Source organism: Phodopus roborovskii, unplaced genomic scaffold (assembly GCF_943737965.1).
Source record: "Phodopus roborovskii unplaced genomic scaffold, PHOROB, whole genome shotgun sequence".
NCBI lineage: Eukaryota > Metazoa > Chordata > Mammalia > Rodentia > Cricetidae > Phodopus > Phodopus roborovskii.
In genome coordinates this window covers 2,025,581-2,051,544 of record NW_026126447.1, presented here as the reverse complement: position 1 = coordinate 2,051,544, position 25,964 = coordinate 2,025,581, and the positions used below count along the sequence as shown (strand labels likewise).

Here is a 25,964-nt window from a genome sequence, read left to right as displayed (position 1 = left end):
TAGTGAAAGCCCAAGGAAAACGTAGAGATATATCTAAAGAGCATGGTGGTGGAGAAGAGATAAAGTGGGTGATTCTAGCAAAGCAACAGTCAGGGCCAAGACCAAGCTTCTTCTCACTCTGAAGAGGTAGGCAGTAAGCAGATCCCAGAATTGCAGAGTATGTGTTGTGGTAAGTATTCTGAACTCTGGGCTCACATGGCCGTCTTATTTCTCCCTCCAGGAGACATCAGGTATGACGAGGCCATGGGTTACCCCATGGTACAACAGTGGCGTGTCAGGAGCAACCTCTACCGAGTGAAACTGAGCACCATCACCCTCTCAGCAGGTGAGGACCACTGTCCAGCTAGTGACCAGAGGACTTACAGTCACTCCACACTTGGTCTCAAGGGCTTAGCATGTCCCAAGCCCTTCTAGTACTGATGATGCTGAAAGAATGGAGGAGCACCTAGGTAGGACAGCATAGCAAGCAGCGGCATCCACACCCTGCAGTAGGGACAACATAACAAAGGGACAGTATGACCCAGAAGGAGCTTCCTAGAAGAAATGTCTGAGTAGGGCGAAGAAGTACAATGGGAAGGGAAGTAATAGTAAACAATATTTGTTGCACACACTAAACTCTTTGGTGCCTCTTCTACTCTCCATTCTTCAATGAACAATGCAAGGAATTTCAGGTGCTGGAATACCTCCAACAAAGTAGTAAGAATACTTGACTCATGTCTGAATCATGTCCGATCTCCTTCTGACTGAAGAACTGGGGACAGGCTATGGAATCTGTTTATTCCCCTGATATCTTCAGGAACTGACAGAGAATCAGCACATTGTTTATGTCCATGTTTGATGGAAGAATAAGATAAGTGAAAACTGAAGAATGAGGTATTGAATAAGGTCCCTGATAAGAGAAGACCTAGCCTGGGGTATTCTATTCTGGTTCTGACAACACTGCCACTGGCTTATTGTCAGTAGGTCTCCTAATTATCTCTTGAGTTCTTCTCTCTTTCATTCCTTTTTCTTTTCAGTACCACTTTGTTCGTCAGCAAAATGGAGTTCTTTCATCCTGGGGCTGGGAGGACTTTACCCTCTGGGAAGTACAAACAGTAATTGTTGCTGACATCTGTCAAGCATGTTATAATGTTTCATGTCTTGTGGCTTGCAGTAGTTTTACAAGGGAAGTAATAATTTAGCCTATCTGTCATCATATAAAGGAACTGAAGGTGAAAGAGGTTAAGTAACCAACCTAAGGTCACATAACTAGTAAGCACCAGAGGAGAAAACAGAACAGAGATTTTGATTGCATTTTTGTCTGCCTGGCTAAAGAGTCACAGGGCATCTCTGAGGCATTGTCATTTATTACTTAACAGAAACCATCTCATTATTAATCCAGCTGCATTAATTATCCAGTTGCATCAGTTAACAGGTTGATGGAGAGAGAGTGTTCTAATCAAGCACCCTTTCTTTAAGCCCTATTTTTGTTTCCCCACTACCTCCTCACCCTGCACTTGTGAATATAACTGTGATGTTCCTGTTAGAACTACAAAGGTGTACCTGTTTTAATTAATCAGTAATGATGTTCCTGGGAGCTCCTTATAAATCAAATGTTGGCAAATTGGAGCTGATTTTCAATGTTGGAGAGGTGCTTGCTCTTTAATGTGGCATTTGGGTGTTCTTATAATAACAATGGCTGGTGGTTTGCTGTGTTCCAGGAGCTGGTGGTGTGCCTTGCAAGGCTGTGTATAAGAAAGATGCACTTGTGGATTTAGAAACAAATAAAGAGGGCTTCTACCTGTAAAGGTGGCAATCCTTCAGATTGTGGGGAGAGTGAGTACTCCACATAGGAATAGGTGAGAAAGGCATCTAAGAAATGGGTGACTTCATGAGATCTTTAAGCATGGATGTGTCTTAGGAGGGGATAAATTCATGTATGGAAACAGTGAAGAGTACATAAAGAAAAGATGATAGAAAGCCCAGGTTCTAGTGAATGCAAGGAAGGAAGTAGGAGAAAACCCAGGCATTCCTGTAGGTCCAGATATGATCATGCATGTAACTTTATCCAGTGGCAGGCAGGGACACAAGGGGGCCTTTAAGGATTTGGAACATGGGGAATTTTAGAGGAAGAAAAATGATATCCAGGAGAATGGGTATGACAACAGCCTGGTACATTTGTCTGAACTTCACTTGTAGTGTCAACTCAAGTCTACCTGGTTTGTTTCAGATATTCCCCCCCCCATTGATGGGACGTATGGGGAGAGAATTCACAACAAATGCACCTACTCTAGAGGATCAGGCTTTAAGGTAGATTAAAGTATTAAGGTAGATTTAGGGAACTCTTACATTTGCTATTCTCTAAGCATGCTAAGTTTGAAAACCAGAGCAGTGTGTTTTGGGAAGTCTGAAACTTTCCTAGCAATTTTCCATACTAAAGCTGAGTTTTCTGACTGTGGAGAGAGTTGGGTTAGTAGATGAATGGTGACAGAAGCAGTCTCTCATTGTTGGAAGGCTCTGGAAGAACAGGAAGGAGAGTGAAGCAGGAACAGCAGCTCCTGAGACATGTCTCTCTGAGCCATAGCCTTGTGCTGGGTATGGCAGACTTAACAGAGTACTCCAACAGCACAGCAGGAAGCGAGAAAACTCCATGTCAACAGAAAACAGCCCACTGTCTCAGCAAATAAGAGCAAAGGTGAAAAGGAAGGTGATATAGCAAAAGCTGAGCAGGTATGGAGTCTATACTTAGCTGGGACCAATGTAGCACTGGCACTCCAGCCAATTTACTTGAAGTAAAAACAAAGGGGTATTTGTATCCAGCTCTTTCAGATAGAGGGTCAAGATATGTTACTTACAGTCTTTCAGCTTTGGCTTCTCATTAGGCTAATAAGGATGTGGTGGTCGACATTGCAGAGTAAAAGCATCTAATGATCTACCTTATATGTGTTAGCTGTTCAGTAAGTAGGCATTGGCTCTGATTTTCTGACTGTGACCTTAAAGTCACTATCATGTAGGTTGTCAAGTTCTTGTCTTCTAAAGAGTTCCACTATGTCACAGTATCCAGCAGTGACAGGAAGCCTTTTCTGTAAGCATGCAATGCTAGAGATGTCAGCCTGCTGCCACAGTGATGAGGCAAAGGCCAGGAGTTCTGTGTGGGAGGAGCCCTTACTGAGAAAATTTTTGGCCACCAACTTCTGAAGTCTAACTACTCACACATGCTCCTCTCCCTCCAGGCTTCACCAATGTCCTAAAGATCCTGACCAAAGAGAGCAGTAGGGATGAGCTGCTGTCCTTCATTCAGCACTATGGTTCCCACTACATCGCAGAGGCCCTGTATGGTTCCGAGCTCACCTGTGTCATCCACTTCCCCAGTAAGAAGGTCCAGCAGCAGCTATGGCTCCAGTATCAGAAAGGTAAGCCTGGGGGTGTGGGTTTTGGAGGTGTGGCCAGGTGTAGTGCAGAGAAAGCAACGAAGCCTCAATGAATCTAAATCCTGTTTCTCCCATCTGTAAGTTGTGTAGGCTTTGGCAATTCCCAGACCTTCTCTGAGCTTCACTTTACCATGGTCAGGATGAAGAAACCTGCTGTCTTAAGGTTCCTTAATTCAGGTGTCTTAACCATGTTTCCCCATTGAAACAGTTGCCAGAGATAAAGGCAGAGGATGGGCGTGGTGTCTCCATGATGCCTTCTCTTTAGGCTACTTGGGAGAAGCCAGGAAAAACTCTCACTTGCTCCTCAAGTCCAGGGATAGTTTCAAGGGTCCCCCAGAGAGAGGATGTTCTCCACATGGAAGGTCACCACATCTTAAGTCACTCTGATCCTCAGTTGTCAAGACATTTTTAACTCTTTCAACCTAAGGTGTTTTAGAACAGAAGACTAGTCTCCAGTCTCCACACTGACCTTGGGTATGTTGTTCCCATATGTCCTCAGTGTTCCCTTCCTGTGAAATGTGTACTGCAATAACTATTCCTATTTACTTACCACATATTAAGGGGGAGGTGACTTACACTCTAGATTTTTATACAATGTGGAATTATCAGATTATGTAGAGGTATATTTTACTTTTTCATATGTATGTGTGTGTGTGTGGTGCACGTGTGTTCACATGAGTGTATGTGTGGGCATGGATATGTGTAAATCTGTATTCATGTATGAAAGCTGGAGGAGGCTGACATCAGGAGTTTTTCTTGATCACTCTCCACCTTACCCATGGAGACAGCATCTCTAACTTGAACCCAAGTTCACTTATCCAGCTAATCTAGCTAGCTAACTTACTTAGGCACCTCCTGTTTTCCACCCTCCATGTACTGGATTATAAGCAGCCTGCTGTGCCTGCCCAGGATTTATATGTGTGCTAAGAATCCAAACCATGGTCTTTATGCTTTTGTACTGTACAGCAAGCACATTACCACTAAGATATCCTCCAGGCAGTTTACATATATATTAAGATGAGAAATGAAGTCTCACACTTGAGAAACCCAGTCTCAAACAGGTTGAGGCAAGTGCCCTGATGAATAAAAAGCAGGGCCTATGGTGGAACATACAATTGGAACTGGCTGGCTACAAAAACCATTTTCTTTTAAAGTCCTTCCTTCCTCCCTTCCTTTTTTCCTTCCTTCCTCTCTTTTTCTTACTCCCTCTCTCCCTCCCTTCCTCCATTCCTTCATTCTTCTCTTCCTTTCCTACCTTCTTTCATTATTTTCTTTCTTTTTCCAGATATATTAAAGTGCTTTCTGTTATAGTTAATGCTATTGGTTGTTAGAAAGTGTGAGAATTGATAATACAAACTTACTTGCACTTTCTCCCCAAGACATAACCAATCTAGCTCCAGCATCACTGTAAGTCATAACTGTAAACCACAGAACTCCAGCCCTTGGAATTTGCATTGAACTCAGCTCTATGTTTTGCCATTGGGGAAATTAAAGCTCCTTTGGAGAAGGAATTCTGTGCAAAGTCACACAGCTCCATGTGTCATGGCCAAGGCAAACCGAAGTTGCTTCATGCCATCTTTCCATGCTTGCCTGCTGCTGACTATGCCTGGTGAGATGGAACCCTGAATATACCTTGGCCACATGGCCATATCTGTAGCCTTTCGTTCTGCCTCTGAGGGTTTTGCAACCCCAGCTGTGTTTGCATCCCTGCCTGCTTCCTATGTGCAACTGAGTGGGGCATGGTGGTTTATAGGCTCAGAGGACATAATTGAGTTGTCAGGGAATAGCTCGGTTTTATGGCTGTGACAATGACAGTCTTTAAGGAAGTGCATTAAATCAATAGAAGTCTCATTGCACCACCCTATAAATAATGTGACACATCATTAAGCAGGGCAATAAGCTTCAGGACTTTGAAGTAATACAATTAGGTTATGTTTATAAAAACTCTCTCTTGCTGTGGCCACTGAACTAATTTGCTTCGTGCCACATTCAAGGCCTGGGACACTACTGTGATGCTAAATGTCATCCCATCTCCATCCTTGATTGCTTTTAGGACTTAGACTTCCTTGTTGAAGACCGTCACATTCTTTGTAATAGAATTGGAATCTGTTACAAGAATGATAGCAGAAGGAAGAGGGTAGAAAACAGCCGAAACCGCAACAGAAGTCCTCAACCCGATTTCAAGGGCTGAATGACTTTGGTGTTGTAGCTTTCCATCTCTGGGCTTCCATTCTGCTGATACTTTTATTCCTTTCATGCTCTGTATTTGCTCCAAGAAGAACATGCAGATGCTCGGAAGCTGTTTTTTGTGTTTCTTTCTCTATCTCTACCTGCAATGGCATATCAGAAGTCTTGATTTATCTTACGTTTTGATAATAGGGAATAATACAAGGGACAGGAAGGTTAAAAAATAAAAGAAAAAAAAGACACTGGGAACCCTTTGGATTCAGAGAAAATTGGTATCATTTCTTTTCCAAGCTATCAATCACGTAACATCAACCTCTTCTAAACACCAGGGCCCAGGCCAGTTAAGTTTAGTCTTCATGGTGGAAAACTGGGAGGAGAGCTTGTGGGAAGAGGAGCTTGGGCAGCAATGAAGTGGGGCACATATGGACACCTTCCTCTTTTTATATACCCATTGCCTAGTAGCTTCCAAGTTTTCTGATTCCTCACGCTAAACAAGAGATAGTAATTACCTTTCACAACCTTTAGGTGAATGAGATGAAATAATGCAGGTAAAATTTCCAAAACTTAGCGGGCACATGAAAAACAGTAGCTTGAAATAAAATGAAAATTATAAACATCAGCTAAACATACTAGACCTTGCCCCAGCCCTTCCTAATGTGCAACCTCAATCTCTGTTTTTCCCTGTGAAGTACCTGTGTGACTGGAAGACGGCGACATTTGTGAATGTCTTTTTAATCCAGCAGGAGTGTACAGCTTCTTCTGGACTAGAAAGACCATGCCAGGGAAAAGATCAAATAGGGCCTGAAAAACAACCATGATATTTTCATAGCTCTCTACAGTCTATGGGTGGCCACCCTCTTATCCTACCATCTACCCCAGGAAGCAAAGAAGGAATGAATATACACACCTCCCTTTATGGAAGGGAGAAGAGAAAGTGGGCTCTCTGGACCACATAGTCATCAGTGAGGGCATTGGGGACTGAATCCCAACCTGAGCCTAGAACTGCCTCCCGATAGTCAGTATTTCCAGCCATTAGAAGTAAATATCCCACTCTTTCCAGGCCTATCGATCTTATTTACTTATTCCGCCCATTTGAAGAGTGGCCACTGGGAGAAGAGTGCTGAGTAGTTAGCAGTGATTACTGTAGAAACAAAAAGGAACTTAGAATTTTCTTCCTTGTAATAAAGGAAATGTAAAAACCAGAATAATATCCCCTGGACATGCCAAAAATGAGTGGAATGATTCATCCAGGGAGAAAGAATTTATCTATCACCAGATGGTTACTTTGGCTTCTGCCAAACTGAAGGAGCCTGGAGGAGTAGGTAGGTCAATAAAGTGGTCTCTAAACTAACCCTAATCTAGGAAAAGTGGACCCTAAAGGCAATTAAGAATCGGAAGTAATCCCTGGAAGCTAGGAATCCTAGGCAAGTTAGCATGTACACTACTCAGCCTGTCAGGTTCCTATAACCATTACCTGTGCCCACCTTTATTTCTCCAAGCCCACATAATATTCAGAGTGTCCTGTGCCCAAATTATACTTGCAAAACATGTTTCTGTATTCTCCCTTCAATTGGGCTTTATTTCATTGCTTGCCTTAATATCTGCATTCTCTACTTATCTGTGACATTGATATTGAGTCCAGTTATGATTGTATGTTTATAAATTCATTCATGAATAATATCTTTCATCTGGAAATAAAATAAAAGTTCATAGTCACCTGGACCCTCGTTAAAATCAAAGGCATACATTTAGCCACCTGCGTGATGCTAGGCAAATAAATTCACTCTTTGAGACAGTTTCCATATTTGCAAGCAGTGTGGTTGTGTCATATGTATAAGAAAATAAGTCAGTGGATAGATGTTTCTAGTACTGAGCTGGAAAAACTAATTGTTATCCTCATTCAGCTGTCACCTCTACCCACTTAGATGGCAGTGTTTCCAGGTGTGTATTCAGAGGTGTGAATTGGGGTGTGGAGGAGACGTAATTGAGACTTTGCAATCATTGCCTGTCAGTTGATACAGGATCAGAAATGGTTCAGATTGGTCTAGGATGGGGAGTGGTCAGGTGAGTTCAGCTACAGTATTGGAACCAGAGGAGGGTGCTGTAGAGGTGGACCAGAGAGGAATCAATTGGGATTTGTGACACTTTCTACTATATACTGGACTGTGGTGAATATATAAATCACCAGTCTCTTGGGTTAGTTTATGGTTTATCTTTTATATTGTACAGAAAGTGACTTTATAGTGGATGGATGTTAATGCGTGAAATAATTGTTCAAACTCTGTGAATGAACAGAGAGAAGGAAAAAAAGGAGGGAAAAAAAGGAGAGACAAAGGTAAACCCAAGTCCAAAGAAGTAGAGAAAATCTGGAAGCAAACCATGAGCAAGCCTCTTCCGAGCATAAGGCCTCCCAGGTATTTGTCCCCCATGAAACCATATGTGAACCATATGTTCACATCCCCTGTTTTTGAAGTCTTAAGCATTTGTGGTATAGAAAGAAGTCCCTACAGATAAATATCCTTATTAAAGTTGTTTTATCTCTACTATAATTTTCCAGGCCAATTCTAGGGAATGCATTTCCATCTGAATTACCATGCGCTTCTGAATGTCAACTGGAATATTTTTGGCTACTTTTTGGAAAAGTCTTTGGCTGTTTGAAAGGCTGTAGGGAGAATACCAAGCTGTAGTCAAATGTCACTTTCTCCTGTGCTGACAGGTGTGGCCAAGGGCTAATGTGAGCTAGAGAACTCTCCAGAGTTCTTTGTTTCCTGAGGGAACTTGCTTCAAACACAGCAAGGAGACATGAAAGGGCTTGTTCTGGGGATCTCAGACCTCCGGAGTGCCAGATGACTTCCCAAGTGATTTCTTAACCTAGAGCCGTTTTTTTTTTTTTCCTTCTCCTCTTTCTTGACCTTTCAGTAGCATTTGACAGTCTACTGCCTCAAGCTTGACAGTTTTGTGCTTGCTTGTATGAAACCAAATCTTCCTGTGTGCTCTCCTCCCTTCTCCTCATCTTTCTTAGCAGGCTTAACCTCTCCTGCTAAACTAGTAAAGCTGCACAGGAGGTACATCCTTTTGGCCCCTTTTCTGGCCTAACCCTTGTCAATCTAGTATATTCTTTGTCCCTACACTATGGCCTATACCTCATTTATACCTCTCACTCTGAAGCTTGGTATCCTGCTTGCTCTCATCAGTATGAACTCAACTCCATATAACCCAGTACTTTTCTAGAATTCTAGTGAAAAGTGCCATTAACCATTTATAGGAAGAGCCAGGGCTTGGAGGACCTCAGCACCTCTTTTTCTCTTATTCCTCTACCCCATTTCCAAACCATTTCAAGTACTATCAACTTGCACTACCACATAGCTCTTGGATGCTCTCATCCTTTCCACTTTACTGTTACCTTCATACCCTCAGCCACCATCACAGCTTGTCTGAGTTTCAGTGTTAGTCTCCTACCTGAAGCTACTCTTGCCCCATATTAGCCCACATTACATAACAGTCCTAATGATGTACATGATATCCATGGTTCTCAAGAGAAGCATTATCAGCAGAATGAAAACACACACACATGAGAAAGAGACAATGGTCAGAAATATAGCCATATATACATTTGATGAATTAATTTACATAGCTGCAGAGACAAAGGAATTCCAATACCTGGAGTTAACAGGTTGGAGACTCGGGTAACCTGATTTATTTCTATGCTATGGGTATTAGCTGTAGTCTGGAGGCTGACAGCTTAGCCCTAATGAAGAACCAATATTTACCTGGGGGGTCTGAAAGTAGAAAAGTTCAGCATCAAGCTTAGTGCAGCCTACTAAAAGGCTTTCTTCCAGCTTAGTTGTCAGCCTGCCTGTTCTGTTGAGGCCTTCAATGGCTTAGATGAGGCCAATTCACATTAGAAGGGTCACTATGCTTTACAGAGTCCAATAGTTTAAATAGGAACCCCATTCAAAGTTACTGTCTTACACATCCCCAAAATATTTGACCAGACATCTAAACTTCAATGATTCCCAGCTTGCCACATGTACAGAACCATTACAGATCAAACGGGAGGTCTTATTATGTTGTTCATTGGATTCAGATTCCTGGAGGTGTTATCATTACACTGAGGATAACTTCTAAACACATTCCCGCGGCCTCACAGCCCTATAGGTGCCATCTGGCTCCATCCAACTTCTTCAGCACCATATACCCCTGTGTTTTCTACCCTTCAGTCTTATTACCCTCCTTCAGATTCTAGAAAAATCTATAGTCCTTCTGAAACCTAGCCTTCTTCTGGGTTTTGACCTTTATAATCTAAATCACTTTAGATCACTGACCTCAAATGCCAGTTTTGCAAATCTTTCAAGACAGATAGGGCTAGGTTAAGCATTGAAGGGTAATGCATGTAACTAACCTCGGTGCAAAAATTTACAGTCATAGTTGTTGTTTATCTCTGTTACCTCTCTGGAAACTCCATGAAGGCAGAGACCTTCCTGCTTGATAAACATTTGTAGCACCATGCTTGATGATTGATTGGCATATAGATACCATTCAGCAATATTTAGTGAAGAAATGAATGAACAAATGAGCCTAGGGGAGTCAAATACATCTTAGCAACTTAGTCTAAGTGTTCTTTCTTTTTTTATTTTATTGGGGAAGAAAGTGTACATAGACTTCTTACAGTCCCAAAGAGGATCTGCTTAGGAAGATTGGAGGATCCTGCTGCACAGCAGCACTTCATAGAAGATCTCAGAGCGCTAGTTTGGACTCAGACAAATCTGGCTCTTTCATTGCTAAGTTGCAGGAACTTGGGGCCTACCTCATTTTCCTCAGCTGTAGCATGGGTTTAAATGATCAGCCTGAAACACATTCATCTTTACCGGATCAACATGGGATTGGGAGCTGGCTAAATATCCCTTTTCCTTTGCCTTGTGTCCTGGCTTATGTGTAGATGATTGTGGGGTTGGCCTAACAATGAAGTAGTGTTATTTCTTTTAACGAGTAAGGAGAGATGGGAGGAAGTTAAATATAAGCTGGACACCTACTTTGCAGCACACCAGAGGAGAGAGCCAACTTATTTCTTCTCAGAGTCATGCAAAAAGATGATACAGGATGTGGTTCATTAAACACAAATAGGCCCATGAGATTGCTGTTTCCACAAGATGAAATTGCCAAAAAAAGCATTTGTTCCCTGTTTTAGATTGAGTCCATCTGGAACGGAATACCCCAGTCTTTTTTTCCTATGGGTGTATACTGAGAATTATAATCCTTTCCTCCTGCTCAGCACAGTGCATTTTACAAGGCACTTTCACACACATTACTTCATCCAATTTACTCTTCATAACCTGTCTGTAAGGTAGACATTGTTATCTGCATTTCATGCTTGAGGAAACCAAGGCTCTGAAGGGTGAAGTGACTCCTCAAGGGTTCACCACAGGGAGCATAGTGGAGCATAGATTTGAACCCAGGCTTCTTTAATCACAAAATGGAGACCCATCCAACTATATCACAGAAGCCGCAGAGAGCTCTTCAGATGTTAGCATCAAACCCAAGGGAACCATTTGTTCTCTTGTTCCATTTTTCTAATGTCAGTTGCAAGAAGGCTGAGAGTTTAGCTCTCAGCCTGGGAAATATAAAAATACTCTTTTACTCACCAGTTCTCCTCAGTGCAGCTTGTTTCCAAGTCTTAGTTTAGGGGCAGCATTAAAGGTGAAGTAAACAAAACAAAAGAAAAAGAAACCCTTAAAGGTCAGAGTGTGAAAAGACACTAGAAATACTCAAGCCCGTTCTGGAGTTCTCTTAGGACCATGACAACTGGATGATAATGATGCTTGGAGTACTGTGTTGAAAGAGACTCTGGGCTAGAACCCATCTCAGTAGCGAAGAATACAAAGATCTCTTAACAATGTCTGCCAGGGCCTGAGACTAGGAAATGATGGCATATGTGTGAGCTGATTTCTTTTCTTGAGTATGTTAATTAGCCAGTCCTATTCTTCATATGAGAAAGTGGAGGTCAATTTATACAGCGTTAGTACCCACAGCCATAAAGAGGAAAACAATGAACTAAAAGTACTTTTTTTTGTCAGACTTCTAGTTGCTAAAACCTTATCCATATTCATAAACAAAAGTCATTTGTTGACAGTTTATATATATATATATTACATTGCGCGCGTGTGTGTGTGTGTGTGTGTGTGTGTGTGTGTGTATGTGTGTGTGCGTGTATGTACACAAATGCAAACACAAACTATACGATCCCTGAAGCTCGGAGGACTTATGAGGACTCATTTAAGGGAACAAGTCCTTAGTAGAAACAATAAGAGATTGCCACAATGGTAAGTTTGTTATCTCGATTAGATTTAAACTGGAACCAAGTCGCATTGACTCTGTCATAGAATTGGATACAGAATGCAAGGACTAAGGTGATAAGATTATTAAAAAGGGCATCTCTCTGCCAGCAGTATTGTGCCAGGAATATGAAGTTTCCTTGGGTTCAATTATGGGGCTTTTGTTCTATATTCTTCACTTTCTCAGTGAGAATAAATGGTCTGGATAGAGGACATACTCACTGAAGCTTTTGTCTTCCCCAGAACAAGGTCAACCTGAGAGGAGCCCTGCTCACAGTTCTCAGAGATGCCACAAATGCATTTTTTTCTTTGCCACAGGTGATAGTTTTTCACCATCCTCTCTTACCTCCCCAGCATTCTGTAGTAGTGTTTTGACTTCCTACTATACACCATGCTCTATGAGACAGCTAAGAATAAGAAGGTAGGTAGGATGCAGTTGTTTCTCCCAAGGGACTTGCAGTCAAGCAAGGGAAAGTAACACACAGAAATGCCAAACCTTTAATTTTATTGTTTTAACATTAATTTTTTTAAAAAAAATTTAGCTCCAACATTACAGTAACCCTACTTTACTTTCTTCCCCCTAAACCCTCACATATGTCCCTCTTTGCTGTCCTCTAATAAGGCCAAGGTATGTGTAAACACACAGAAGCTGGGGAGCAGGGGAAAAGGGTGAGAGATAGACCCCTGAATCTACAAAGTAGTTTGGGGAGTTTCTTTGGATATTTAGCAGAGCACTGGGGTGGGGTGATTAAGTGGCAATTTTCCTTTAAGAAACTGCAGAGGATGACAAGTTTAGGCAAAGTAATATGCGAGGAAAGGCCTGACACATCAGAGTACTGTTTAACATCTTGGGACAGTTGTGTCTAATAGTCCTTGAATTTCCTTATAGAGCATTGAATGGTGCTATTCCTCAAGTCACTTAGTCCTTCATTAGAGAAGTTTTCATATCTCCATGCTGAGAAATTTCACAAATATAAAGGATTGAACCACCAGATGCAAATAAAGCACAAATGCAGGGCAGGAAGGAAGCACCAAGTTATGGCTGTGAAAGCATCTTCATCACACAAGGGGGCTTTGAAGATGATATGAGATCTTGTGATGACCAATTGCTCCACAGTAGGAACTCAGCGTGAGTCAGTTATTGGTACCCTATCAGTAAACACACACACACACACACACACACACACACACACACACACACACACACACACACACACCTGGCTATATGAGAGACATCTGTTTTGTTGTTCCATATGTGACTTGGATCAAGGCAATTTTGTACTCCTAGCCTCAATTTCTGTAATCCTTAAAGTGAGTCCAGTAACACTTGTATTGCATTATTGTTATGAGAACAGCATTAAGCAAACCAATGTTCATAAAATGACTACCATTGCACCTGACATGTAATAAATGCTAGGAAATTCTAGCTATTATTATTTTCATTTATTACCGAGATATAATTAATCCAGTAATGATCATTCATATTATTAGTTTTCCCAAGCAAAAAGCATAATGATGTAGCTCTTTCTATTCATGACTATAGTAGTAAAAGATGTATTCTCTCTTTTCACTGTACTTCCTAAGACATGGATATTTCTTCCTGGTTAACCTGGGAACTTTTGAAGATGAACCTGGTGGTAAGAATAGAAGAAAGCAGTGCTATCAGATAGCCTAGCCTGGAGTCAAAATGGGGTGTGGGGACTGTGCTTATATTGTTCCAGAATATAAATGTAAGACAGGAGGGAAGACTCTCTCTCTGCCTCTCTCTCTCTCTCTCTCTCTCTCTCTCTCTCTCTCTCTCTCCCCATGTGTGTATCTGTGTGTGTGTGTGTGCTCATGCGCACACACACATTCCAACAAGAAATGTAGAATATGCTTTTGTTGTCACATAGCTGATAATAGACAAAGGCAGAATATCATTCCAAGACTCCAAGATTCTTTGACTCCAAAATCTACATAACCCTTGACATTCCTATCACAACAGATACCATGTACCAGAACTCACTATCCAGGATAGTTGTTGAACACTTTATATCCTGCTTGATTGAATTTTTATAGCTTTGGAAGTTGGTGTATTTATGAGTAGGATACTAAGATGTAGGGAATGTAGGAATAAAATAAGTTATGAAAAGCCATGGAGATGGCAAATGGGAACTTCTTTTCTCTGTTTTCTTGCTTCAATACCCTCAATCATTTATATTTTGATATCATTTAATCACAGGGAGTGATTCAGAAAGCGTTCTTTCTGAGAAGTATTTCTCTCTGCAACAAAACAAAGCACTTAGTCAAGGAGAGTGAAGAAAGAGGCATATCGATCTGTGTGGTTCACCCCACATGACCCTGGCTAGCTGGTTAACTGGGTCTAGTATCATCTCAGCTCTGGGACAAAGGGCAGATTCTAAGCCAGGTCTTAGAAACTGGCATGGCCATTGAGCCACTGAGTTGGCACTGATCTTAGTATTCACAAGATATGCCAGGCTTGGCCTCAAGCTTTCCTCCTCAGAGTCCTTGTTCTTGAGATCCAGAGTTCCCCTCCCCCCCCCCATCCATGGATGCCCTAGAATATAGAAACTGGTTCCTTTGGGAGATCATGGCTGAAAAAGCCCCTATGGTCTGGTGCATGAAAATAATTAATGTTTAAAAAGGGAAAGATCTTTAATGTAACACAGTTACCAGTAGAGAAGAAAATAACATGCTCCAGAGAACAGCTAATTTTCTCAGAGGAAACCATAAATTAGGAAGAAGATTTAAACTCAGGTGGTAGGCAACTCCCTCTTCTTTCTAAGAGGAGATGAAATACAAGTGGGCATGTATCTATCTAATTGTATCTGTGGATTGTAACAGCTTTAGTGACACAGCTTACAGAGCTCAACATTGTAAATGCATTTTTTTTTACTTTATATGAGCGAGTACATACCATGTTCCTCTTTTTGTGACAGGGTTACCTCATTCAGGATGGTTTCTTCAAGTGCCATCCACTTGCCTGCGAATTTCAAGATTCCATTATTTTTTTCTGCTGAGTAGTATTCCATTGTTAGATGTGCCACATCTTCTTTATCCATTCTTCAATTGAGGGGCATCTAGGTTGCTTCCAGGTTCTTGCTATTACAAATAATGCTGCTATGAACATAGTTGAACAGATGTCTTTGTTGCATGGATGTGGATCATTTGGGTATATGCCTAAGAGGGGTGTTGCCAGGTCCTTTGGTAAACTAATTCCCATTTTCCTGAGGAACTGCCATACTGATCTCCAAAATGGCTGTACGAGTTTGCACTCCCACCAGCAGTAGAGGAGTGTTCCCCTTTCTCCACATCCTCTCCAGCATGAGTTCATTGGTGTTTCTAATTTTAGCCATTCTGGCAGAAGTAAGATGGTATCTCAAATTTGTTTTTATTTGTATTTCCCTGATAGCTAAGGATGTTTAGCACTGTCTTAAGTGTCTTTCAGCCTTTTTGATTTCCTCTATTGAGAATTCTTTCTTCAATTCTGTACCCCATTTTTTAATAGGGTTATTTGGTGTTTTGTTGGCTAGTTTCTTGAGTTCTTTGTATATTTTGGAGATCAGCCCTTTGTCGGATATAGGATTGGTGAAAATCTTTTCCCAGTCTGTGGGCTGCCATTTGGTCTTGTCCACTGTGTCCTTTGCCTTACAGAAGTTTCTAAGTTTGAGGAGGTCCCATTTATTAATTGTTGAACTCAGTGTCTGTGCTCCTGCAGTTATGTTCAGGAAGAGGTCTCCTATACCAATTTGTTCAAGGCTACCTCCTACTTTCTCTTCTAAGAGGTTCAGTGTGGCTGGGTTTATGTTGAGGTCTTTGATCCATTTGGACTTGAGTTTTGCGCATGGAGATAGACATGGGTCTATCTTCAGTCTTCTACACACCCTCATCCAATTGTGCCAGCACCATTTGTTGAAGATGCTTTCTTCCCCCCATTGTATACTTTTAGTTGTTTTCCCGAAAATCAGGTGTTAGTAGGTGTGTGGGTTAATATCAGGATTTTCAATTCGATTACAGTGGTCTACCTATCTATTTTTGTACTAATACCAGGCTGTTTTCAGAACTATGGCTCTGTAGTAGAGCTTAAAGTCAGAGATGGTGATGCCTCCTGAAGTTCTCATATTATACAGGGTTGTTTTGGCTATCCTGGGTCTTTTGTTTTTCCATATAAAGTTGATTATTATCCTTTCAAGGTCAGTGAAGATTTATGTTGGGATTTTAATGGAGATTGCATTGAATCTGTAGATTGCTATTGGCAAGATTGACATTTTTACTATATTTATCCTACACATCCAAGAGCATGGGAGATCTTTCCATTTTCTGCTATCTTCTTTAATTTCTTTCTTTAAAGCCACAAGCTTTCTTCTCTTCCCATGGGACTTTGCATCAAGACAAAGAAAGGGTGAATACAGAAAGGAGGATTGCTTCCACTTACTTCATAGTTGACATGATCCTCCAAAGTCAAACAAGTCAGAGAGAACCATTCCTCCCACTTCAAACCATACATAGGCCATCATGCATTGTAGTTGGACTTTGAATTCAGGGACATAGCTGGTGGTGGGGACAGGACGCAACAATTCAGATGATATTCATTGTGATCCAGAGTCTTCATATAATCCTAACATAGGACCTAAACTGACTCCTCTACCCTTTTATGACTCAGAAGCAGCTTGACTGCCAGCTGTGTTTGGGCACTGTACTATCATAGCAGTGAATTAAATATTGCTCTGATTTTCATGATTTACATTGTGGATTTGAAGAAGAGTAACAGGAAGGCCACACTGTTGTTCTTTTGCTATAATTATTGCCTAAGAAACACAAACATGAGAATCAGTGCCCACATGGAGTTTATTGAGAGAGGGGAGAGAAAGGGTGGTAGATGGTGACCAACCGAAAGCAGGGGAGAGAGAGAGAGAAGAAAGAGAAAGAGAAAAAGAGCAGAGAGAGAAGGCCAGAGAGAGACAGGTACGCTTGGCATGCTTGCTTTAAAAGGGGGGCTTATGCATGCATAACTGAGTCCCCTGCATAGCCAGGTAAAGCTTGAGCAGCCAGGTAAGCCTGACATGGCCATGAGCGTCCTGCCCATCATCAGGGGTGGGGCCAGCAGACTGCTGGTTCCCAACACACACTGTAACAAGTAATTGTGAATGGAGGAAACAAGTGAGTTGTGCACAGCCCACACAAACAGTAATGCAAGTCAATAAAGCATTCTAGAATGTCCAGAAGAGATAGGCCATATGCCAATGAAATCAGTCAGGACAAACAAACCAACAACAACAAAAACCCAACAGGAAAAACAATATAGATGAATAGATGGAGCTGGAGAGAGGGGAGTGGTAGATAAACCTAAATCAATAGAAAGGAATCAAACCCCACTGGTGTTTAAAGATCATAAGTAGTATGTACGCTACCAGGAGCAAGTAAAGGCCATTTAAAAATTCTGCACATCAATTATTGGCACTCTCACTTTAGAATTTCTTTCTAGTGTAAGATAGAGAGGCTTAGCTTGGGGTGGGAAGAGGTATAAGTGGCACACTATATTAGAATCAAGAAAATCTAACCAGGAAGCTACAGTAGTGTTCCAAGGAATAAAACAACAGCAGCTTAAAAGTTCCATTGTCCTAAGGATAAATAAAAGAGCAAATGGATGGGAAAAATATTCTATTGCTAGTTTAATGTATGATGATGAATTAGCTTTGCATCATTATAAAACTATATGACCTAAGCTACATAAGAAGACATTTATTTAACTCACAGTTTTGGAGTTTCAAAGCCCTCAACTCAGTCAGAAACCTGTTTTAGTGTTTGGAAACCTACAGTGGTAGGTGCTTACACTGGGGCAAAAAGTTACATCATGAATCAGAAATCAGAAGACAAGATGAGGCCAGATGATGGTCATTTAAAAAATCATTTCCAGAAAATTAATAAGGAGCCGCATTAACAACTCCTCCTGAGAGCATTCTTCTAGAAACCTAGTAACCTAAGGACAGCCCACACAGCTTTAGCCCCTAAAGGCTTCACTGCTTCCCAACTCTTAAAATAAACCTGAAATCATAATGGGCACTTGGCATGGGGCGGGACTAAACTATGTGCAAGCTTTAGCAAATGAGAGCCTTATGATTGAATCATGGAAGGTGGAAGGTAAGACATAATGAGTGATTAAAAGTTCCAAGCTTCCAGGCTCAGCAACCTGAATACCTGCTACTGCCCCATCAGTGGAGTGAAGAACGGGCATCCAATGCATCAGAACTGAAGTCATCATCAAGCACACTGAGTCTCAGACTTGTAAGGCTATAAAATTGGCAAAACAGAAAGGCAATTGGATATGCATCAATTCAATAAGAAAAAGGTTAAGACCTGAAACATACAAATTTGGGACCCAGTTGCAAATGATGTTGAAATCACAGAATAAAAGTTAACTTCCTCATTATAATTTGTTTCTCTGGGGAGCTACTCCACCATCACACTGTATTTTTTTCTGACTTTTTATTTATATAGTCTTTATTGCAGTCAGACAAGCTAGCTGTGCTGTTCAGTTTGGGCTCAGTTTTGTTTGTGCAAAACATTATAGAAAATTTAAGAATAGCCATATATACTAAGTGGTTGCAATTCATTGACAAGAAAAAGTGTATCTGTGGCTATTATCATCTGAGTAAAATGGAAGGGTTTTGCTTGATTTTTTTTTTTCTCTTGCACCTTAATTTCACTAACAATTACTGTCTCTGACTGGTCCTAGTACATCTATTCCTCATTCTGTGACCTTTCTTCCAATGTATCAATTAGTACAAGTTTATCCTCCTGGATCCGGCTTCTAAGTCCTGGATCAGGTTGAAATGATAAGTGTACCCTACCCATCTGTATCCCTTGAGCCATGCCATTTAACTTTCTTCCTAATGTCTTTACAGAATCATTAAGTATGTCAAACAACTTTCATATCCAGAGGCTTAAGAGAATTATAGGTTTAGTATTTTTAGGTTTTAATATTGGATGTCATTCCATATGGCTGCTCTGAAATTAAAGTTACTATATACTCATATGTCATATTATGAAGTAATTTTCAATATTCAATTCTAGAGCTTTATTGTCACTCTGAAGCAGAAGGGTACACCCTCCACACCAAATAATATTAAGGCTGGTGGTAAAACATAGACATTACAGGATAGAAAATGATGTATTGCTTATAAAATGAAACTTTTGGGGAGGATCAGAGGGAGGCTCCCAATAGCTTGAAAGGACAAGAAAGAAGACTAGCTTGCCTTCTTCTTCTTGTTTATTTTTTGTGCTTGTATTTTAACTATAACATTCCTGTCTTCCCCTTTCTTTCTCCAAAACCTCCCAAAAGTTCTTCCTTGTTCTCCTTCAAAGTCATGGCATCTTTTTCATCATGTGTTATTGCAAGCATGTATGTATCCTGCTCCCAGATTTACTCAGTTGACTGTAGTTGACTGTGTAGAGTAGAGGCTTTATGGCCTCAATCCATCCACTTTGGCATGTTTGTTGGCATCCTCCTTATTCAACTGGCTTGGCTTTTATACAGTGGTGGTAATGGGGAGTGTAGACTGGGGCTGTACTTGGGCCCATATAATGTATGAGACTTGCATAGCCTGCTCTGGCATCCAAGGTAGAAACACCTGTGCTTTCTTATCAGTTTGCCCAGATATGAGTCTGAAGAGGATGAGAGGGACATAGTCTGGAATGCTGGACAGAGTAAGTAATGCATTGATATAGATTAGTATGTACATAGTTAATGTTGATATATATTATGGAAAACAATTCAATGTTGTTTCACCAAAACGGCAGTCTTGGGTAGGGACCTATTATTCCTGCCATTGGTAGGGACAGATAAGCAGGTCACTGGCAGTGGTCCAAGAGTATAGTGGTTCTGGGCAATTGGCGCTGATTGTAGGCAAGGATATCCAGTGCTTAAAGGACCACTTATAGTTTTGTTACTTGTGCATACTCTGGGTCCTGTCCCATTATCGGGGACATCCCAGCTCAGGTCTACAAACTGACAGCTTTCCAACAAGCTTCATTGTATATTATGGTGACACACCATTTGTGAAGTGTACAGATATACTTCTTGTTAATCAGTTGGCCCAAAGGAATCCAATTATCTGGGGATGGAGCAACTTTCACCAATATCAAAGTACCAGCAAGGGAGGACTAGGGGAATCATTCTACAACAGATGGACTATGCCATATGGCTCTATGGTATATCAAAGAATCTTCACTAAGTTTTCCGGATGCTGTTTCCATGATCCAAAGTTTAATAGGCAGCTAAATTTTGAGAGTCTCGAGCTCAGATCCCATGACATCCAAGCTACTTCTAGAATAGCCCAGTATGTATCCAGTAATTGCATCCTAATTGTAGATAGCAAGAATTAAGGAGCTATCAGATATAAAGAGGTAACTTACAGCTATCCAATCTGGTCCACAAACTTCAGACAGCATGAGAGATTTCCAAAGCATTGACATGTAAAACTGTATCACAATTATAGAGCCTTTGTTGCCCAGAAGGCCAGTTAAGGTAGGCCCATTTGTGAGCCACTAGATAGAAGGGCTTAAGTAAAACTCAAAGTGAGAAATATATTGTCATCAGAAGTTAGTTTTCTGGAAGTTGACCAATATGGCAAGAAATTTTACCATGTGTAATTCAACAATCCATTTCCCATGATAATCTTTTTGGGTGATATTTGCATGCCTTCACTGAAGGTATCACATAAATTGTTTGGAGAGGGACATGATCAATGTGATGTCATTACCATGCTCCTGAAGAAAGGGGGATGTGGTTAAGATCTGTATACAAAGACTGGTGAGAGCACAGCCACTGACGTGCCCTCTGGACAGGTACCCCAGTGAAATGATGCTATGTCCATTGAAGATGAAAGCAAACTGGCCCAGTCCGTTAAAACAAGCACAGGAACTTAATCCTCTTTTCAGATCTACAACTGCAAAAGTACTACGCAGTTGTTGGTCAGAGCTAGTCATTTCAGCAATAGTTAGCATGGTAGCCTTAATAGGTGTTCCCTCCCCATTAGGATTACAACAATGCACTGTGAGGAGCCATTTGTTCTGTGCAGGTTTAAGGACAGTCTAAATTGAGCCATTGGATGGTGAAGCTGTGGGGATAGTAATTCTTCTCTAAGTAGGTCTGCTATATGGGTTTCAAACCTCAAAGGCCTTCTTTTCATTTAAACTGGGCCATAATAACCATTTTACTTAACAAGAGGATGAAGAAGTCCATACAGTTCCATTTGGCAAGGCAGCTGCTTAGAATCCAAGACTAAATTCAACTTTATTACTCATTTGGTCAATATGTCCATGCCCACCGTGGGATAGTCAGAGTAAAGACTAATCTGGGTGATGGGGAATTTAAACAAGGCTGTATGCTTGTTGACTGAATTAAGGCATAGATAGTTGTCTTCCTTATGTGTCCTGAAATGTTCTCAGTAAAGCTGCCCTAAGCTTACAGGGCACCCTAATTAAATTCAGAGGGATTCTCAGATGAAGCTATAATTTGTACCCCACTATTAATGGCATAGAGTTTTGTCAATCTCAGTAAATGTTAAAAGTTAATTCACAAGGTAGGTTGCAGAGATATAAAAGCCAATAGCAACGTCCTATCTTGTTTTGGTGTGGCAATCTAAATCATTTTAGTAAAGTTTGGAGTTCCAACTGGGTCAAACTATGGACCTGTTTCTTTTGTTGCTGTTGTCTGCCTTCCTGTATTAAAGTGTTTGGGCAATTATTAGATGTAACTGGGATGGGGCCTAGCTAATCTGCTTATATTTCCTCTTCTAGTCCCAGACCTACTATTAGCAGGACCAGGCTCTACTCTGACTAAACTAGCTACTTTAAAAGGGTTTAAGATACTGAGGTTAAGTCACATTTGAACTCATCCTTTGGCTACACTGTGCAGGTGCTATGGGTACTTTGGGGATAACTCTTCTTAAATAGGTCTGATATATAGGTTTCAAAATTCAGCTCTAACTCTCAGGATCAGACCTATTTTGACAAAGTGGCAAAGACATTCTATTCAGTCATGTGAATCTACATGTTTTTAGGAGTATTGGCTTCCATAGTTCACAAAGATTTCTTCTACATGGGTAACCTATAGGCCTCCACCATGTACAAAATATTAACATTTCCTGAGGGTCTTGTTGTACAGAATGGGGGTGATGCCTGGTAGGCACAAATGACAAAAGGTACAGGCTAAGGATCTTTCTTCTGATTCTTTGTTTCAGTCACAGCTTGTGTTAGTGTTCAAACTTTACAGAAACCTCAGGTCTGGGATGATACATGATGAGAAGGATTAGCACTTTGTTCCAAAATGGCCATCAAAACTTCCAATCTAGTTGAGTGTGTCTATGATAATAGGTAGGGCTCGGCAAATGCAGCCAGTCAGCATGGCCCAGATGACAAAAGCATGATAGGTCTTCCAAAACTAGGTAGCCAACTGGACCAAATCCCGGGAGCCTTCTAATGGTAATGATTGCCTAGACCCCCAGCTTGCTGCCTCAACTACTGTCATCATCCCCACAAAGTAGAACCTTTTTTTTTTTTTTTTTTTTTTGTACCAAAAACTTGTTTCCAATGTTGAAATAAATAACCCTACTCTCACAATAACACCCATGAAAATGTTTATTACCCACACAGGAGGCTTTCCGGAAGGAATGCTGGACTCCTGAGAAGGGCCAAGAATTACCTGAGCAGGCCAATCAGACCAGCCTGGTTTTAGTAGCTTGGAGGTAGGGAGGACAAGGGATCTTCCCATTCACAGGCTGTGTCCTGAGAACTTTAAACACAGTGCAGGAACCGAAGGCACAAGGACTTGAGCTTTCTTATCAGCATGTCTCCTCACTAGAGGGCAAAAGCGGCAATGGTGAAGCAAAAAGAAAAAAAAAAGAAAGATAAGGTGAAACTCTACTACAAAGTAATAAAGTAATAGAGCACAAGACTCATTTGGTTTATGCTTTTTAGGAGAAGTGGTTTCACATTATTTCAATTATTTCATGATCTTAAAAGCAGAAAAATAATCTAGGGGACAATTCCAAACCAGTGACTCTGACTAATTGCCTTCTGTCACTGAGATCCTAGATTCTGATCACAGATGAAGCCTCCCTGAGCCTCATAGTCAATGAAGAGATTGGTGAGGCTTGGCCCTGGATAAAAAACCCTTAATGCTCACAGGGCAGATGGACTTCTTAAGATATTTGGGATCATCATTCTGCCCTGCTTTTAATTTGCTGGCTCATTCCCATTCTTCCCTTTAACACTATGCTGTGTTTGTTATGTTCCCCCTACTTTAAAAGGCACTTCAGTAACCAGAGTCCCTCAGCCAACATTTTTTACTGCGGCACTTGGCATACTTTGTCTTATACCATTTATCTAATCCGTCAGTGTATTTGTTTGGTTTACATTATTTTATTTTGGCATCCCGACTACAAGCTATCTGAATGTGAGGGTCATGATTGATCTATCTTTGTGTTCATTACTCATACAACTATTGCTGATAACACAAGTAGATGTCTCGTGTGTTTAATGAGCAGGTGAATGAATGGATAGGATCTCAGGCCCTATTATTCTTGAAAATATGCGATGTTATAACCAAGTAAACAGTAAATCAATAGAGGGAACTTCTGATTTCAATTCTATGGAAAACAAAAGCCCATGTATTTGACATATACAAACTGTTGATGTCTTTCAGTCAGGATTTTTGTGAGTTACTATATTTTCCTTTGGTGTTGAGGCAGAGTTTCTTCACCAATCCCCATCCTCCATGCGACACAAATCTAAGCCTAAACGTCATTTAGTTCACATGTAGTTTTAGAACTGCCTTGTAGTCTGTTCCTTTACATCTACCATTTCTTCATCACTGTGCAGGATAGTACAGAGGAAGAAAATGACTGGCAGGCCCTGTGACTGGGCATATAGCTAATAAGCAGGCAAGCGGGACCAAGATCAGTACCTTCCACTTCTAAAGTCTACGCATTATAACCATATCTTCACACTTCTTCCTTGGAGTGTGACCTATGGCTTTTGTATTATTCAGTGAATATTGAATTGAAGGAAAACTCATTGTACAATAGCTGAAAAGCAAATGTGCATGACTCCAACTTGAAAATGTTTTCCTCCATGCACTCATTGAAAATCCCAATTCCCTGAATTCACCTACCTCTGAGTCAAGATGTCACCTTACTGCTTTACTGAAATTGGACTATGATCTAAGCAGCTTTCCTGGTGGGATGAGCTCTGCCTTCACCATTCTACCAGTCCCAGTCTTGGTCCAATTGTCTTTTTAATTAAGAAGCTAGGCCATGCTGAGCAAACTGTTGCTTCACCAACATCAGCCTGGAATTTCTTGCCAGCATTTACATGAAAAATGTGGGGCAGCTTCTCACAAAAGGGAAGTCTTAGCCCTCTACAATAACAGTCATTTTCTTAATTGGGCACTTTTACATATACTACGGCATTATTATCTTTTAATTCTCATAACCTTTACCCTTTGAGATGTGAACTGTCACTTCCTTTTACTAGATTAGGAAACTATAGTTTAGCAGGGTTACAACTGGCTAACAAAGTTACACCATCTAGAGAAAAGAAACAACTGATCTGAGGTGAGATACATCCCAAAGTGCTGGGATTTGGTTTTCTTTTTTGTTTGTTTTTGTTCCTGCCTTCTCCTTTCCATGACCACACCATAAAATGGTAACAGTCAATACACAAAGACATTGGGGGAGAAGTGAACGACTGTTTTATGTTAGAGAAAAATGAAGATCATAGCTAAAAGTGACTTTACTAGTTTCTCCTAATACCTGGTTATGGAAACTGATGCTGTGAGGTCACCTGAAGCCCTACAGCACTTACATAATGAAAGACAGCCCCAAGTCAGACGCAAGCATGACTAAATCCACTTGAAAATATTGCCAGTCCAAGCTCAGCCTCCACAAGCTTGTATTTAGATGGGTTCCCATCAGCATTAATATTGACAAGATAAAGCTGTAGTCTGCAGTCTGGGTATATATTTTGCTCAACCACTTTTTATCTTACCACCACCCTGCTTGTAAAATTCATCTAAGCACCCTGTGTCATGACTGTTTTGTGCAATCCCCTGAGAGGCTTTACATCTCCATTTGTTAACCAACCTTCCTCATGCTTGGATGTAGAGGAAGATATGAATCTTACATTAGACCTGCCTTCCAGCCTCTCCTATGGGGCTGGGTAGTGTAGGATTACACAAACCACATGACCACTTCAGTATTACTTGCCTTACTGCAGAAACTACGCAATTCAAGCTAAGTTCACTGTAATTAACAGTGGAGTGGTCTGTATTCTTGGAGGCTGAATTGTACTCTTCCTATAATTCAGTGTATATATGGCCTGCAAAGTAGTACACAGTGGCAGAACAGGGAGTTCAAACATTACAGACAAGAAAGAAAGGTGCTAGAATACTTACAAAAAATTAACTAATTAATAAGTCTCATTTTTTTTCAAACACTGGGCAGTGTACTTAACCTCTAGTACTTAACAAAAAACAGATGGAATGAATCTCCCTATATTTTAAATTCTCAAAGAATGACATGGGAGTAAAGGTCAGACCAATCAATTGACAATCAATTGCTTTTCTTAGACATCTTTCAAGGTGCTTTCCTGGGAATCTCTTTATCCATTGTAGGGGAACTGCACTAGAAGTCATAGAACCCAGGTAGAAAACTGAATGAAATGAACACATTTTCAATTAAGGCACAGTGCCTTAAGGCCTCAGTAAAGCACGGACCCATGAACAAACAGTGGCATGGGGATTTAAATATTAGCTAGCATCTACAAAGGGCAGACAGATGTATTAGGACACTTGGGGTTTGGGGAAGCAGCTGAGGAAAGTTCCAGTTGTCAAATCTAAGCTTAGAAAGCATGTCCTTCAGCAAAATATAAAAAGGAGTTTGACATGAATGAAATACAACAGTCACAACACCAGCACTCTCCTGCAACTGAAGAAATGCCTGGTATTCATTGAATACTAAGCCAGGTATTTTCA

General features: G+C 40.9%; 1 protein-coding gene across 3 annotated transcripts in view; it reads left to right on the top strand.

The window, feature by feature from the left end:
• Nucleotides 1-25,964, top strand: part of Astn2 (astrotactin 2) — a 951,602-nt gene that overhangs the window by 691,112 nt on the left and 234,526 nt on the right. For all 3 annotated transcript variants that reach the window (XM_051188027.1, XM_051188026.1, XM_051188028.1), the window contains 2 exons: nucleotides 221-325; nucleotides 3,213-3,392. In XM_051188027.1, the coding sequence (XP_051043984.1) occupies nucleotides 221-325; nucleotides 3,213-3,392 (285 nt within the window). The remainder of the gene's footprint in view (nucleotides 1-220; nucleotides 326-3,212; nucleotides 3,393-25,964) is intronic.